General features: G+C 32.8%; 2 protein-coding genes across 2 annotated transcripts; both read right to left on the reverse strand.

Moving 5' to 3' along the window:
* Positions 1-987: 987 nt before the first annotated feature.
* LOTGIDRAFT_65091 (hypothetical protein) lies at positions 988-5,978 on the reverse strand (the record flags this gene model as incomplete). The annotated part of the gene is made up of 7 exons (XM_009058793.1): positions 988-1,091; positions 3,124-3,272; positions 3,797-3,978; positions 4,381-4,512; positions 4,950-5,094; positions 5,383-5,483; positions 5,955-5,978. Coding segments are annotated over 7 exons (837 nt in total), but the record flags the coding sequence as incomplete, so codon positions are not given.
* A 1,093-nt stretch (positions 5,979-7,071) lies between these two features.
* On the reverse strand, positions 7,072-16,101 carry LOTGIDRAFT_233221 (hypothetical protein). Its single transcript, XM_009058853.1, has 14 exons — positions 15,998-16,101; positions 14,880-14,972; positions 13,883-14,051; positions 13,016-13,155; positions 12,592-12,673; positions 11,999-12,141; positions 11,490-11,589; positions 11,294-11,373; positions 10,392-10,504; positions 9,556-9,711; positions 9,206-9,345; positions 8,484-8,617; positions 7,789-8,068; positions 7,072-7,754 (listed from the first exon to the last, which is right to left on the reverse strand). The coding sequence occupies exons 2-13, from the start codon at positions 14,940-14,942 to the stop codon at positions 7,970-7,972; spliced, it is 1,419 nt and encodes a 472-aa protein (XP_009057101.1). The 5' UTR covers positions 14,943-14,972; positions 15,998-16,101; the 3' UTR covers positions 7,072-7,754; positions 7,789-7,969.
* Positions 16,102-18,981: the final 2,880 nt, after the last annotated feature.

Below are 18,981 nucleotides of genomic sequence, written 5' to 3' on the forward strand. Positions count from 1 at the left end.
ACTCGTAATCCATCCCTTAGACTACTCGTAATCCATTCCTTAGACTACTCGTAATCTATCCCTTAGACTACTCGTAATCCATCCCTTAGACTACTCGTAATCCATTCCTTAGACTACTCGTAATCCATTCCTTAGACTACTCGTAATCCATTCCTTAGACTACTCGTAATCCATTCCTTAGACTACTCGTAATCCATTCTTTAGACTACTCGTAATCCATCCCTTAGACTACTCGTAATCCATCCCTTAGACTACTCGTAATCCATCCCTTAGACTACTCGTAATCCATTCCTTAGACTACTCGTAATCCATCCCTTAGACTACTCGTAATCCATCCCTTAGACTACTCGTAATCCATTCCTTAGACTACTCGTAATCCATCCCTTAGACTACTCGTAATCCATTCCTTAGACTACTCGTAATCCATCCCTTAGACTACTCGTAATCCATTCCTTAGACTACTCGTAATCCATTCCTTCGTTTAGTCAGAGACATCACTCGAGGCAGCCTGAAAGGAGATGAATACATCAACCTCAAGTCATGTAATATATTCATGACGACGACAAATAAGGACAGTGAAGTTAAGTCACAAAATAAAGCTGAGATTTTTATTAAAAAAATGCAATTATACATTTGTGAAGGGGCCTCAAAAGTCATTGTTAACTAATGGGTAAATAAATGTCCAAGATTAAGATATAAGGCACAACAGAATCAATTCGAATCCGATTCAGAATCAGAATAACCTCCCAGCATTCCTAAAGCATTCATTCCAGGCTTCGATTGGCCACTACTAGTACTTGATAGAGTCACTGATTGGCTGGAATTTTTCAATGTCTCTGATTGGCTAGTCTGTTTTCCAGTTCCTGATGGGCTAGTTTGTTTTCCAGTCTCTGATTGGCTATTAGAATTTGAAGATTTAATATTTGATTTGCTGTCACTATTTGAATTTATCACATAATTTGATGATGTCTCTGTTTCAACTTTCGGTTTCTTCTTGACTATCAGTCCTGCTAAACTTTTCTTGGATTTTCCAACACCAGATAACGTACCCACACTTTTTTGCCAAGATTCCAATTTTTTGGGTTCTTTTTCTACTGTTTTCTGAAATGGAAGGTAAAAAAATGAATATTTTCATAAAAAAAAAAAAAGATAGTGGATCACAGCCATATACGCCCACCGCGGCATGCGGTTGGTAAATATTAAAGATTTTGGGGCAAGGGCGGACGGTTGGACGGACGGACAGAGTGTTTACGAGCAATTGATGTTGATAGAAGCACTAACTGTATAGAGGTTAAAGGGCGATAACTACTCAAAACTGACGTGAGAGGCCTAAATCTTGAAAAAGCCTTAAATTTAATCAGAAGTAAACTAAACTTTCTTAAACCTTTCGATTTAGGTCCAATAACATCCATTTTAAGTTTCATCAAAATCAGTTGAAAACTAAGAGAGTAATAGCATATTCAAGATTTTGGGGCAAGGGCAATAACTCTGCTTCTAACGGTCGAAAATAGTTCAAATTCGAACTTGATCTTTTTTTTATGAATATGTATACACATACTGAATTTCATTTGATTCCATCAAAAACTCTAGCTTTTAGAGCGTTTACAAGCAAATGTTGACGGGTGGACAGACGGAGTGTTTACGAGCAATTGATGTTGATAGAAGCACTTACTGTATAGAGGTTAAAGGGCGATAACTCCTTAAAACTGACGTAAGAGACCAAAATCTTGAAAAAGCCTTAAATTTAATCAGAAGTAAACTAAACTTTCTCAAACCTTTCGATTTAGGTCCAATAACATCCATTTTAAGTTTCATCAAAATCAGTAGAAAACTAAGAGAGTAATAGCATATTCAAGATTTTGGGGCAAGGGCAATAACTCTGCTTCTAACGGTCGAAAATAGCTCAAATTCGAACTTGATCTTCATTTTATGAATATGTATACACATACCGAATTTCATTTGATTCCATCAAAAACTCTAAAACTCAAAACCGACCGACAGGGCAGTGCGTTGACGATAATATAGAGAGATGTGGGCGTATAAAAAACAAATAGAAGTCTAAAATAAATCCATCAACAATCATCTATTTGTTTTTTTTAGTGATAAAATGTTATTGACAAACATAGAAAGTTGATAAAACGAAGATCTTATTTTCAGCTAATATTTTTAACATATTAAATACAATACTGTATTAACAGTAAAAACATTTCATGGAAGGAATTTTATTATCTTCACAGATATTTTGATTTCACTGATGAACAAGACAACCCGAAGGTTCATTCCTCAATTGACTAGCTAAAAGCTCTACAAACTTGATTGAGATTAACCTGCACTTATGTTAAGTATTTTGGTGGGTGTTACTCAATGCCGCAAGACAGCCCATACAACACCAAACACATATCTATAGTCAAGACAAGATATTTTCTAACATCTGGACCCAATTTAAAAAAAAATATGAGCAGTCAAGTTTATTCTATATGGTAATGAACAGAATAAATAAGCTTATAGATTGTTTAGTGTCAATTGCTAGTCATTCTACCTACAAATAAAGTGGACTACTAATATTGATGTATGGGATCCAGATCTGCACAAATATTTGTGCTTGACACTATAATAACGATATACTATTTAGTGGGCATTTACTAATCAACACAAATAGAATATTGTGGGTGACCGCTTGAAACCTTGTAGATGCCATATTTGGTCATTTTGACTTTTTGGTACCGTTCAAAAGCTTGTAAAAGCGTGGATCTTGTGATTAAAACCTTGTATTCATAGCTTCTTATACTGTATTATTATACGAGTTTTTGGTTCAATCTGCCAGAGAACTCAAATTGTTATACAAGGTTTATATTTTCAAAGAATGAAAACCACGTATAGCAGTAAAAAAAATAATAATAAAGATTTTAACAAAATATGCGTACAATTAGTTGTTTGCATTTTTCTCGAAAGTAATTTCGTGTCATATATCGTTATACGAAGTTTCAAGTAGTAACCCACGGTATCAGTTTTTATGGATTACAATCACTTTATTTCTTAAATACAACATCTCTACAAGATTTCACTAGTCTCAATTATAACAATAATTTGGTTTTTTGGTAAAATCAATTTGTGCTTAGTGACCCACCTCTGATAATATATCTGTTGGTTTATCAGTTTTTAATCGTTTATTGCTGTCTAACGATGTTACAATCTCTGTGTCATTGCCGTCATCACTGTCAGAATCTACCAGTCTCTTCACACTCATACCATCCTTCGAACCAAATAACGATCTGGAAAATATCATAAACACAAGTTACTTCCCTTGAAAATTCGAAATTTATTTTGAAAAATTCACAGGTTTACACATTAACAACAATAATCTTAATGAGAAGATACAAGTAGCAACAAAGAACATGGACACAAACACCCTTAACACTTTCCAGTTTTGCAGTGATCAAGCTTATACAAAATAATAAAGCAAATGAAAATCAATAACAATGTCTCCTTTAAATAACTAACAGGACCCATAGTTATGGAGGTCATGATCAAACCTACCGGTAAAGGAGCATTATAGATCACAAGTTTAAGAGGAACAGCCCCTAATTCCCCAGCAGATAAGAATCCAACATGACAGCACCATTCCACTGCAACCTATCGGCAGGAATACTAATGGCTATGCAGAAGAGAACATAAACATACTGAGGCACTCTTCCATCAAATAACATCAAAAAGATTTTTTAATAAGAGAAATAAGATTCAATACTGATTGACTAATTCCACTGCCATTTAGTTAGGTAGATTAAAAGTAACTTACTGAACCATTTGTTCATCTTCTTCATCTTGTAAACGTTTGAGATTTTCTTCAAATGCTGAATGTAGTTGTATCATATGTTGATGGTCTACGGCTGCATTCCGTGTATTAAGTTCTCGTAGTTCTTCCAGTGTATCTAACTGTTCTATTTCATTTCTACTGGCTTTAGTTCTGTTCTCTAATACCTGCAATTATAAATGGTCTTAATGACATAGTCCAGAGAATATTCCCTGAAACATTTGCATGGCTTTTTGTGATGCCATCCTCATTATCATTTCAAAGAAGGAAGCGCATTGTCTTCATATATTTGTCAGCACTCAGCAAATCAAATTTCAACAATTAATTTTAAGCAAATTTACTTATCAAATATGACTTTGCGTTGATAAAACTATAAACACGAGCACACATTATCATTTTAAAATTTGTTTTTACAATGGACAAATTTCTGGGAGGAAAGTGTGTTTCAATTCAACAAATTCCTTTTTACTGACAAATGTGCAAAGTGATTATCATCAAAATAACTGTCTGTTTTGAACACTGTACTTGTAATATTGAGTTAGGGAAAAGGTACAAAACTCAGTACTGACCTTCATGGGATTCAAATCTTCCTCTTCCTTTGCTTTCTGTTCTTCTTCTGCCATTTTCTTAGCCAGTTTTTCTGCCTCAAATAATCTGGTAGCACCTGCTTCTAGAGTATAGTCTGTATCTTTTAAATTAGTCTGAAATAATACAGTAAATATCAATAATAACAGATATTTCAACGGATGTGGTTGTGTAAGTACTTGCTTAACTAGCCTAGGATAGAAGTCAATTTAAGCTATCTGTTTAACATGAATTCTTGTCAAATTTAAAATTGTACAGGCTCTGTTTTGAGGGAATATTTAATATCATATTTGAATATCTCTTTGCAATATTACCAAGTTTTGGCAAAATCCTGCAAGGATCATGCTTTTTTTTTAAATATTGATATCCTAATCACAAATAGATATTCTACTCATTCTAACTCATATGAACACAATAAAACTATACCATCTATAATAGTTTGATTAAGTTCATTGAAAATTAACATCACAATTGTTATAAACATTACTTTAACCCTGTGCCAGTGCCTACCATGAATTGTAACTTGTTAATTCCGCTGCACACTAATACTTACCTTGAAAGCTATTTCAGCCACACAACATGGACATTTAATATAAAACCTGAAGATACGAAGACCATAGTAAAACTCATCATCCACATTTTCTTTACGGGAGTTGAATTTTTTACCTTTATAGATATACACACCGCATGTATTACATCTGGAATATAAATTTTATAATAGAAACATCTTCATATAGAATCATGTCATTGTGAAGGAGACTTATATCTAGAATGGTCATTGATCAACAACTTTGAAATGAATATTCAACAACTTCTCAAATCTGAGTTGAAATTTGGTCAATATTATAATATTTATTTATTTTTCATGTACAGACTCAAAAGAGCAAGGAATTAGCATCTCAGCATGTCAAAAATGAAGCAAGTATATAAAAAAATCCTTGTAATAATCTTCCAACAGAAAGTGAAAAATGATTGATTAAACCAACCTCATATTGAAGGGTGCCATGACACGAATGGAAAATGTTCTATTCTTCGGCCCCTTAACCTTAGGGATTTTAGACGGGTCAAATGTTGGTGGATAGTATTTCTGAAAACAATGAAATTAAATGGTTAGACAAAATGTCAAATCCTTCATTAACCAAATAAATTGCTGCTTTTGAAACCTACAAAGTCATCTCATAAAACTTTTTTTTCATCTTTTTCCATCAAACTTTTTAAAATAATTTTGTGTCCTTCAGTAAGCTTACAAGCCCAATGCAAGTAAAACATAATTTACCAGTCCTATATTTTACATCCATCAACCCTTCATTACCTCTCCTTTTCAGGAATTTTATCTTTTGATATAATTGAAAGTTTAAAACAAGGTAAGGTGTAGGGCGTTCTAATACTATCAATATAGAAAATTTGCTTTTTATTCAACTTTATTGATGGTCCAACACAATGTTTTGTGAACACGAAGACAAAATTCAGCACTTATTTAATTGCTTGTTAAATTATTTTCAATCTATTTGCAAATGAATGTATCTTAAAATGATTTATTATTTCCAAATCTACTTACATTTAAAACTTTTCTTTCAGACATTATCTAGGTTTTTGGTGATCTTCTAGAATAATTGAATGATCTATAAGAGACATTAAATGCAATGCAATGCCATGCAGTGTACAATGAGATAAATTTTGCAAGGACAGCGGCATTAGCCTGCTCTTTTTTGATTTGCAACTGTCGAGGGATCTTTAACGTGCACAGCCTGTAGCACACAGGGCCTCGGTTTATTGTCCCATCCGAACGACTAGACGCTTTTTCTTTTGTCATCCCCTCTTAGTTGCATCTCTGACAGGGGAAACCGGGTGGAAAAATCTGAAGGTTTTATCTCTATCTATGTCAGGATGCTTTTTACATGCTACGAGGGAAAAAACCCAGAAAGTATGTGACGTCTAGAGTGTAGAGAGCAACAGTGCCCTTGGTTCTGTCTCTTCAGGAATTTTAGTGACTTGGAAATGTTCGGGAAATAGCAAAAATGCCGAGCCAGAGAGAAGCAGAGGGCAATAATAACTCAACATGGAACGATCAGTTGGCGAATTAATACTTCAGACATTGAAATTTGAAATCCTCAATACAAAATTGAAAGTAAGTAACTGCCGGATAAATAATGGCACTGTGATTTTCTAAAAACCAACAAACCTACCTGCCAGTGTTCACTAAAATTGGTCAAAAAAGGTAAATTTTCTTAAAACGTACAAGATTGTTTTTACCGGAAGCAGTAATAAAGGGAAGATAATTCACAAAATTTAATTATGAATCGGACCACATCACATTTTTCTTTTTCTTAAATTACCTCCAGTTTGTTTAGCAACTGTTATGTAGGCCCCTATGGCTTCACATAATGTAATAATGTTGACCGACGCTAATTATGTAAGAGTGAATAATTGGAAATGCCCAGCACTTGAATATGGGTCATAGACAGCCTCGTCGAGTACAATATCTTAGCACCAGCACCATGCAATTTATTCCTGGTTGCGAGTCTGGTCATAAAGTGATCAACAGGGACAATATTTGGGGTATAGATCATGGGGTGAAACCTTATAAATGTATGAAATAAAGTATAATGAATTCGAAAGTCAATTTGTCCTAATATATAGGGATATAAGGTCCAGTTACTTAAAAAAAATAACTTCAAAATACACTGTTTAATGTCCAAAAAGCTAAATAAAATAGCATTTAAAATGCTTAAACCTTCATTGATCTTACTTACAGTGGCATTGTTAAACTGAATTCAACAGAGATTTTCTAGTCTTTGTATGTGTATAAGAGACACTTGTGGCTTCTATTTACACCATTCTCAACCCGATAAAGGGATTTTAAAAGAGGTTTTGTAGGCCTATATGAAGGCTTTTGGGGGAAACTTATAGGCCAAGCTATTGCTCTTGTAATTTAAAATAAAACTGATCATAATACCTCATCACTTTTGCGGAAACCATTTGGGCATGGGAATTTCTGTATGAGAATATGAAAATATTATTTGAATATACCGGTAGTTGTGAAACATATTATTATCTTCAATATATATATTATTAACACTGAATAGAATAATATCCCCATAGTAAACATATAGTTAAAAACACAAAATTTACAATAAGATTTCTATAAATGAATTGTCAATACCTTGTTAAAGTCATAAAGCCCTCTAATTTTATATGAATTTATCTTAAAATTAATTAAAAAATTGCACATGTAGATATACAAAAAAAACTTGACATTGGATTTAGCGATTCCAACCTGATGAGGGGTCTTCAATGTGCACAGCCTGTAGCACACAGTGTCTTAGTTTAATTTCCTTCAAAACAACTAGATTCCATTAAGCAAATGAGAAATATATGTATTCAACCTCTGCAGGAATTAAACTCTGGACCTCCAATTTAGCAAGCAAGCGTTAAATCACTGAGCTACTGCATCTCTGTATTGAAAATAAAGTAAAATATTCCTAAGACCATGATAACCTAGTTAAATAGTTATGAAAACTTAAAATACTGGATGAAAGAAGCTATGAGTGATAAGGCACTGGATGTCTGTGACTAAGCTGAGACTATGTTTTCCTCTATTTGTCGTAATGCTGCGACGGCTGCAAAAGCTGCACCTTGACCACTACCATCTTTAGCTAGGATTAACTTAACCTGAAACAAAGAGATCATCCATTGTAAAGGTGGAGATTTGTTCAGAATTTGGCTCGGGAAGTTTCCAACCAGTAAGTGGAGGATAATTCATGGCCAGTTTAAGTTTTCCTTCCTAATATGGAAAAATGTCAAAATATTGAAAAGGTGCTCAGAGGCATCAGATGTTCTTGATGGGGTGCCTATTCTGATCCAATTCTCTTCTAAGATACCACCTTTATAAAGAGATCGTTTGGTTCGGTCCCTTGATTGGTCTATTCATACAGGATTCATACTGTTAGCAGCTAACTGTAAGTCTACATATGTATTTAAGTCTATATGTAAGAAATTCCCCCACTCCATCTCACAACCTATTGTAGATCAACCTGAAAGATCAAGCACCTCCACCCACTCATTCAGCTCTATATACTTTGCTTACCTGTGTATGTAAGTTGAGCTGTGAAATTAACTCCATCATGTAATTATGAAATTTAGGATGATGTTCGTACAGTGATCCATCTATTGCCACGGTAACCTCAGGTAGATTGACATGTCTTATCAATACCGCTAAAGCTGTAATTCAAAAATACATCTTGTTAAAATATATCTACTTGTTCTGTATATTCTAGACTGAAGAAGTTTTTTTATACCCCTTAAGTATTGGCCAAGGTCACAAGAAAAAAAATGCTCCAAAGAATTATAACAGAGTTACTTCTAATAGACCTGTCGTATCAAGTTTTAAACATCAAATTGTTCTATAATCTACAATAAAATTGTTGAAGATAAAAACCTTTGTGCCATCAGTTTTAAAATCTAACAGTTAAAATAAAAAACTTGTAGTTGAGAAGTAAAAAGTCATACAGCCATACAAGTACATTAGGGTTATTTACAGCATTCTGATTTGCTGTCAGATATCTGTAGTTCCTTGGTAATGATTTAAAAGCTGCTATTATTGATATATATTTGTGATAGTAACGTCATAAAGCACCTAATTTTAGTTAAATTGCAAAAACCACTGACGTCTGACATCTTCAAATTGATGCTGTCCTATACATTTGACATATATGAAATTTTTAATAATTGTACGAATAATGTCCGTTAGAAATGAAACTAAAGGAAACACTTTGTGATTTTCTTAAATAAAGCCACAAGTAGGCCTACCTGCTGCCACGATGTAGGAAGCTCTTTGTACAACAAAATCACAGACTTCACGAACTATAGCAATATCTTCATCACTAGCTGTGGATAGGTTCAATTTCTCTAGGATATTTCTGGTGTTGGTTGTTTCTTTATCTTTATCACTGGAAGTTAAAAATATTATCATATTATTCGTAACTGGTCCTCATTTCTAAATCATCTTAGAAAGAAGGGTAGAATTGCTCCCAAATGTGGAATTTGGAAAATAAGAAATCTGATTGGCTTAAATTAATTTTAAATTTAGTTTTACTATCCAATCAGATTACTGTATTTATTACTGTTTTACTCCGAACATTCATAATCATTAACCTCACCTGTCAATCTTCGTCACAAACCCAGACGTAAATTTCCACCTGGTGGCCAATTCTTCAGTCACATGGCCATTAAATAACACTCCCTCATTGGTCAGTTTTACTAACACAAGACGTACAAATTCTCCTAAATACATACCAGCGAATGACTTCTCAAACCTTAAATATCAGAATATTAATATCAGAACATAAATATCTGAATATATAAATATCTGAATATATAAATATCAGGATATAAATATCTGAATATAAATATCTGAATATAAAAAATATCAGAATATATAAATATCAGAATATAAATATCAGAATAAAAATATCAGAATATAAATATCAGAATATAAATATCTGAATATAAATATCTGAATATAAAAAATATCAGAATATAAAAAATATCAGAATATAAATATCAGAATATAAATATCAGAATATAAATATCTGAATATAAATATCTGAATATAAATATCAGAATATAAATATCAGAATATAAATATCTGAATATAAATATCTGAATATAAAAAATATCAGAATATATAAATATCAGATTATAAATATCTGAATATAAATATCTGAATATAAAAAATATCAGAATATAAATATCAGAATAACAATCATTTCAGAAAGCTATAACTGTATAATTGCGAATATAGGGAACCCAAGAAATTGGGAAAAAATCCATTTACCAAAATCCTTTATATACGCAAATACAAAGTGATTTGGAATAATAACCTACACTGTTGTAAATTAAGTTGTAAGTTATGTTCTGTTAATGTTATGTTAAGTAAAGTTTTAAGTTACATTTTAGGTTAAGTTTTAATTCAAGTTTCAAGTTAAAAACTTACGTAAAAGAATTAACATGGTTGGAATGTTGATCTATTTCTTTCTCGAATTCTGTTTTATAAAAATCTAAACAACCAGAATCTCCCATACATCCCCATTCTACGTTTACCAATACCTATTATACAGTTGAAACTGGTTATTAGGGACTAGTTCAACTTTCAACTACACCAGTAAGCGTGATTACTGTGATCAGCTTGGCTGTAATTCAAGCTGCTTAGTCAGATAATTCACAAAAATCGACTTCTTTCCAGCTGCTCTTCCACCTTGTGATCAGGTGAAAATCATGACGGCAACTTCAAAAGGTAAACAGTGACTGACTTGCAGAGGCTTACAGGTCTACACCCACTTATGGTAATTTGGTATTTTGATTTACAATGATAACATAAAAGACATAAATCCAATTTTCAGTCAAAAGTCTGTTAGTTTTGCAATTTTCTGAAACTAAGCAATTTATGACCCTAGCACAAAGACCCTTGTAAACAACTTGTGTTGTAGTGACATCATATCAATAAAAACAAGCTAGAAAACCTCTTTAAGTTATCGTGAATAAGACCCAAGATAAAAATGAAATGAAATGAAAGGAGTTTTACGTCCTGCACCATGTGGGCTAATGAAGACAGGCAAAGCCATGCAGGGTGCAATGAGGGAAATTTTGCCAGGACGGCTGCATTAGCTTGCACAGCCTGTAGCCTTGGTTTATTGCCCCATCTGAACGACTAGAGGCTTTTTCCATGTCTGCTCCTTTTACCTGCATCACTGACAGGGGGAAACTGGGTTGAAAAATCCAAAAGTATTATCTTGACCTATGCTGGGATTGAACCTTGGACCTTCAGGTTAGTGAGCAAGCGTCTAACTCACTGAGCCACCGTGACTCCAAAGTCCCAGGTAAAGACTGAAACACTACCTGTTTTGGTTCCTTAAAATCACCACCATATTTCTCTATATTTTCTAAATGTTCTACAAATGCAGCATTCGACCCAGTTCCTGAAAATTAAGTTAGATTAGTTAAATCCATTTTGAAAATCCTGTTTTATTTTAGTCAAGTTGTGGAGAAAAGGACCCTGGACAATCGTATTGAATAAGAGAATAAAAAAGCTTACCGAGAATGACTCCAATACGACATTTTTTATCAAGATAATTGCCTGCCATCAGAGTACTGGTTGTGTCACTCATTACAGCTACAATATCTACTGGTAAACCCTGTAACATATTACATAATATACATTATAAAACCAACAGGATTATTACTAGCATATTGTGGTCTGGAATAGTTCTAGCTTAGTAAGAGTTACATTCCTTATAGTCAGGCAATGCAGAGTTGCTTGCCCCTGTTATCATGTGACTGGAAATAGAAGGGTCTTGAGTGGGTTTTAAAAGCCAACTGCCTTACCGCCCCTACCTAAATGTACTTAAATAAGTATAGTTAGATTAAATGATTGCAGATTTTCATACTACAAAATGAAACTAGTCAATTTGGTAGAATTTTTGTCAATATTATGCTATAAAAATCCTTAAATTTAACATATTTACTTATTTTAGCGTATTTTATTATTTGGCTTTTAAAACCTAAGTTTCTTGGGCAGATTGTAATAAAGCATGATTGACTTACTGGAGCTTTCCTAGCGATAGCCTGTTCTAAAAGTTGTACAGAATCAGATCCTACACCATCAGGACATTTAAAACTTTTAGTCCAGGTCAGTAATATAGCACTGTTTAACGCTAGCTGGGTAGACGGGAAGGAAAATGTGAAACCTATAAATAAGATATCTATTAATATTATTATCATAATAAATGTCTTTAGAAACAGAAGAAATGAAAAGGATCACTTAACATCATCCTATTTGTCTGCACTTAATTAGGCTAATGAAGATGGGCAAGGCCATGCAGTATGTGATTAAGAAAATTAACATAAAATCAACAGGCAAGCTTCTAACTCTATTATCCATTGCACCCCGTGACATAAAAAGAATGCCAAGGATAGATTTTCGAACAGTTTGTTAGAGAATTAAAACATTACATCATATACTTCATTACGCCAAACTATTCATTATGTTATTATGTAGGTGACCTTGAAGTAGTCATCTTTTCTCTCATTCGACCAAGATGTAAACAGATATCGAGAATTTTGGAAAAATCAATGCTATGAAGTTTGGCTCAGGCATAAAACAGGATCCTTATAAATCAATCTAACCTTTGACCTACCTAAAGGTATTTTGGAATCTGAATTGATGAGATTTTCTTGTTGTAAAAAGTCTTTGATACTTTCAGCTATAAAATCAAACACCTAGAAAATAAGAGTTAACTATTTCATAACAATTCTAAATGTATACATAACGAGGATATCTGACATTCTGGTCATTCAGGATTAAATCTCTTATCCTAGCAAATTTATTTCATTGCACAATGGGGGTCATTCTTCTTCATTCAATGAAACTGGCCCATTCAAACCACTGTCCCATTCTACAAAAAAAATCTTGCAGGATGATAAGAATTTTTCCCAACTGTGTAATCTTATATTAAGAAACACCATAATTATGACAAATATACGGTCATAAAATTAGCTTGTCCGATTAAGGGTCAGATTCAATGAAGCTCTGTAACCTTAAATTAATCAAGCTCAACTCACCCCAGCACAGGGCCCTGATAAAACTTGTTCTGTTAATGTATAATATTTAGTTGTAGTGGATGCCATGCCATCTTTTAATTGGACTCGAACAACTCGGAAATTAGTTCCACCGAGATCTAATCCTAGATAGTCACCATTTTCTATAATACAGACAGCATTTTAATATTCAATAAACATAAGGTGAGATTTATAAATTTATTTGCACAAAGGTCAATCAGACTTAGGTCAGAAATGATAAGTTTTCTGAGGCTTTCTGTCTAACTATGGAATATAGCAAATAGCTTGCTTAATTTGACACTAACATATAAGGAAATCCATCTTTAACATTCAACTATTTCTTTTAGTTGCCTTAAAATTCATCTACATTTTCTCTGATGTCTTTATTTATACATATCTAAGTATTTACACTAATAAAATATTTTTACTGTTAAAATAGTGCTTAATACATCAATTATAGAGTGATATAGAAATACCACTGTTAAAATAGTGTCCAATACATCAATTGTAGAGCAATATAGAAATACCACTGTTAAAATAGTGCTCAATACATCAATTGTAGAGCGATATAGAAATACCACTGTTAAAATAGTGTCCAATACATCAATTGTAGAGCAATATAGAAATACCACTGTTAAAATAGAGTTCAATACATCAATTGTAGAGCAATATAGAAATACCACTGTTAAAATAGTACTCAATACATCAATTGAAGAGTGATATAGAAATACCACTGTTAAAATAGTGCTCAATACAACATTTATAGAGCAATCCAATGACATTACTTTGAACTTTCAGTAAAACTATTGTTTATGGAAATATTGGAGCATTGGAAACTGGACAAAAAAATTTCAGAACAACTCAACTCACCACCACCCTGTAATAGACATCGTACATGAGTTACTGCCATTAAAATATCAGATTTTTTTCTGGTGTTCTCGTCCTTGCTGGTGGCCAGTTTCATCTGTTCTTCCATTACATCCATCAAACGTTTTATCTTGTCTTCTCCTAGATATAGTGGCTTGAGTATTTCTTCAAACTACAAACAAAAATAATTAAAGATAGCTAGCCAGTCAAGGTACTATACGCCCACTGGCAGCTATTTAGGAGTACAGTAACAGAATGAAATATTTCACCTATACACTTTTGAACTTTTTGGGGTGATTCTGAAAAATATCACCAAGTTTTGTCAAAATCCGGCAAGAATCACATCTGTAAGTGTTTATGATCTCAAATTTGAATGCAGTTTCAAGTTAGATTTCATGTGGGCGTATATAAAAATAATTAAAGATAGCTAGCCAGGCAAGGTAATATACGCCCACTGGCAGCTATTTAGGAGTACGGTAACAGAATGAAATATATGTAAGTGTGTTTATGATCTAAAAATTGAATGCAGTTTCAAGATTTCATGTAGGTGTATAAAAATAATGGTGAAACTATGATCAAAGTTAGTCTAATCCAAGGCCCAAAAATAATTAAAACCATGTTGAAAGTTTATCATAGCCAAAGAGAATCAAGATTTACATGACTCAAAAAATGGTTTTCAAGCCAGATAATGATGTCACCATCACAAATACCATTCTAGTAAAATATAGTTTCATTAGTGAGGTTAATATCTGATCAAATTCTCTGATATTACAAGTTATTAAAAGGGAACCAAAATCGTCCCAGAAAAAAGGGCTTTTTCTACAAGTAAGCTAGGAAATTTTCTCTGAATCCATGAAGAAAGAGTGAGCTATCCAGTAAATGGTGATCAGGGAAAAAGTTGAGAAACTATGACATATTTCTAGCAGCTTCAGTGAAACACGGTAGAGATATGTTATAGTTTTAGATGCGCTGAAAAGAAGCCGTGCTCAACTATACTTACTTTCTGTTTTTTAGCAGAGGCTACATCAGTTAACCTCTCCATTCTGTTAGCTACAGCATCCATATTGATTTTATAGTCACTGGATCACTTGCTCTGCAATTATAAAGAGAAAGCCAAAATGTACTTGTCAAAATCGAAAACTTGTATTTATCCACTGTATATATTATGAACTAACTAAACCAAATTGTAAATTGCCAAAGTCAAAATCTCTAACTAGAGATCCATCTACACAATTTGTACTGACAACATTTGCTGGCCTTGGTATATATTAACTTGTAGCCATAATCCCCAGCATGTTCTATGTTGAATTAGGCCAATGTCACTGTATCAAGTTTTTAAACAGGTAACTGAATATTGAATAATGCTTAAAGATACAATCTCAAGGATATAAAGAGACAGATTCACCATTCATTTTATCAATCGCAACATAGTCTCAGAAAAAGGAATTTTTTTTAACTAATTTCATCAGTAGACTTAGGCTACTGTAATATTGTTTTTGAAGGTATGTAATGAATCTAAGAAGAAGTGGTAAAGAACTGAAATGCTATTTATTATAATTATTCAGTAATGAATTAGAATTGAAGAAAATAGCTCCAACATGTGGATCTGGCTATTTTATCTCCAATTACAATTAATATGATCAGATTGAGATTCAAGAAATGATTGAAATTTTTGTGTCAGATTATTGTCAGATCTTAACCAAAAGCAAGACTCAAAACAATTCTTTCAAAATATAAAAAAGAATTCGATTCAAATATCACAGTTTCAGTGAAGAGAAATCATTAGACATTGGTCTGCTAATTAATTAAAAAATAATGTAGCCTATAGGCCGAAACATCTGCCCCTATATTTGCTCTTATATCTATTTTGACAGTTGTCAGCAGGTGCAGTGACAGTCCCTGTTTGATGGAGATTTTCCACTGCTCCGAAGATGCTGGTATTTTCGACATATTCATTTATTTGACTTACTGTCAAAATAGATATCAGAGGCAGATATTTCGGACTACATAATGTACTTCGATATATAATGCTGAATACAGGCCTAATAATTGAACTGCAGCAAGTATCTAAAATATGACATGCATACAATCGAACATTACTTGAAGCAGAAGACAAACCTCGTATTGTTCTAATCTAAAACTTCCTGAGTCTAAACTGTAAAATTGTCCAAGTTCAGCTCACAAATGTATACGATGTGCCAGCACTTCAGTTTTCAAGGACGCTGACCTTTTATTGAACTTTCATCATGTAAACAAACAAATTACTTCCCTTGAATTTTATGACTACAGTTAATTCTCTCAACTACTTCCAGTGTCGTATACTGATTACTTCTCTTGCACAAGACTCAGCGAGTTCTAACTATGACTACAGTTAATTTTCCCATAGACTACAAAAGATGAATTACTTCCCTTCGACTCTGACTACAGTTAAATTTTTCATCGATTAAAACAGACTACAAATAAATTTGAAATAGACTCAGACTACAGTTAACTGTATCATGAATAGAAAGACCACAAATAAATTTTGTGGGATAAACAGTTAATTTACCTGGGATAAGACTACAATTAATTCTTCTCAACTAGATACAATCTTGACTCCAAGATACAATACAATCTTAAAATCTGTTGCATAAATAAACCAAGTACTAACAGTAACACAGGGATTCTCAACTGGCAGCACGCAGGGGGTGAGGGGGGCCTTGTCAGCAGGATTTTCGCTAAGGTCCGTTGCACTTTAGCAATTCACAAACATTAAAAGAGGCACTTCAGCTTATTTACTTGAGAAACCCAGTACTAACAATCCAAACTACAAAACTAAACCCAAAATCCAAACAACATAAATTGGTAGCAGCTAATGACCTTTTCACATGAGGAAGTATATCAATCATAAATTAGTAAGTATTTCATAATGGAAAGTGGTATCAGGTGTCTAGAAGAATAAGCATACCCTGTCTGGGTACTAATTTGACAAACTCAGTTGCACAGAGTAGTATGATGCCACAGCTCTAGCAAAATTTCCCTCATTGCACTTGTCCTGTCTGTTTTCATTAACTGAATCAAATGCAGAAATATGGGACGAAAAACACCAGGTCAGTTCGGTTTTCTTCTTGCACTAACTGTGGCACAACCAAGATTAAGCCATAAGAATAAGAAACAGTCGAGGGAGCATTTTAAAAACTCAAATCAATTTGATAATAATTTATTAAAATAATATAATTATAGAGTAATAAAAATATAAGAAAATATTTAAATATGTTCAACATTTATAACATTTTATATAATTTAGTTCTTTACTGATGAAGACCTAGAGAACCACTTAAAGATGGGTTTCCTTATTTTTCAGTGTCAAATTTAGCAAACTGATTAATTGGTGTTTCTAATGAATTAAAATGTATTCTTAATCATATCATTATGTTCTTATTGCATATAATTAAGAGTTTTAATCAATCATAGTCGTTCATGTATGTACAGTCTGGATGAATAAAAAAAAGACTTTTTAACCTTTCTTGATCAGTCATTGATTAGAATTCTGTTGGTAATTCTCTCTTTGCATGATAATTATGGACATTTGAGACAAACTGGTATTTTTCCAAGTCATAAGAACACCTCTACTTTCTATTCATATAAGTATTAGCATTTTCATTTTCATAAATGAAAATAAGGGAACCCATCTTTAATGTCAATTGTTCTACTAATATTTATTAAGAACATTTTTAAAAATCATTTCAGCACCTTTTATTTAACACATTGAGAGTTTTCTGTCAAATTTAAATAACATAGAATGTGATTCTGACTGGTGTAAGATCAACACTTTATGCTACAAATATCACTATGTAAATCAAATGTATATTTTGACAACTAGAATTTAAAAGAGTTGTGTATCGAGGCCATTTACAGTTTCTATCTGCACCTTTCCAATTTACTGTCTAATGTCTGTAGTTCAAGTAATTAAAGAAAAAAGCAATAGTAAATAACTGTAAAAAATCATTCACTTCATTTGCCTTAGGTTATACAAAATAAATAGTCGGGGTGAGAGGGCCAATTTATTATTTATCATTTATAAGCGCTTTTTTAGATTTTCAACTGGAATAAATCGGAGCAAGAGAAAGCATTTATTATTTATTACCACAAAATTAATCTACATTTAATATTAAGGCAACAATTAGGCATTTTTGGGCTTGTAAAACAGATTATTTATTTTATATGGCCTTAGTTCCTTAGTTTTAGTGGAATGGTGCTAATTGAGGCTGCCAGTGTACCTGAAACGCATAAAAAATTGCTTAACAATCCCTTTTTTAATTTGGTATTTGTGATAGTGATGTGATGTATATGATCAAATTAAAGCAGAAAGTGGAAAGGTGCAAATAAAGAAATTCAGAAATCAACAAGAATATATTAAACTCACTTGTTACCTCTACTACTCTTGTAGAATTGAGATATAAATAGAATAACCTAAATAAAGTCATGTGACTCCAATATCACATGACTTTTTGGCGACAAATTCTTACTTCAAACTATCACAGGTAGTAATATTATTTCTAAGTACATTGACAAAAACTGGCCTTGCTTTATAAATAATATTACACAACCCTATCCCTACTATATCTCGAACACCCACCCCACCTCTTTCACATAAAATCCTAACATCCTGATCTGGATATGGCTAGAACCAAATAATTAAAAATAAAATACTTCATGTTGATCTGTCCAACAGATCTTATCTTCACAATGTCAGACTATTACAAACTTCATCTTATACCTTGACTTCAATAGCCATCTTTCTTGTATCATGGAATGCAGCAGTTTAATTGGATTGCATGCCAGCAATTACAGCCTATCAGAGCCCTCGACAGAATACTGTAAACATTATGGCTTATTGTTCACAGACTTTGTGTCAAGCTCTCTGATTGACTGTATTCGCTTATCACTGCATTTACTTCTGTGATACAAGAATAGCGTCTATTGAAGTCAAGGTATAGGGGAAAGTTTGTTATAGCTTGACATTGTGAAAGATATTGAAGTCAAGGTATAAGGCAAAGTTCGCAATAACTTGACATTGTGCAGATGAACGGATCCTGGACAATGGTAAAGCCCTTTACACA

The sequence above is a fragment of the Lottia gigantea genome (genome assembly GCF_000327385.1).
Source record: "Lottia gigantea unplaced genomic scaffold LOTGIsca_36, whole genome shotgun sequence".
In the NCBI taxonomy this organism is placed as follows: domain Eukaryota; kingdom Metazoa; phylum Mollusca; class Gastropoda; family Lottiidae; genus Lottia; species Lottia gigantea.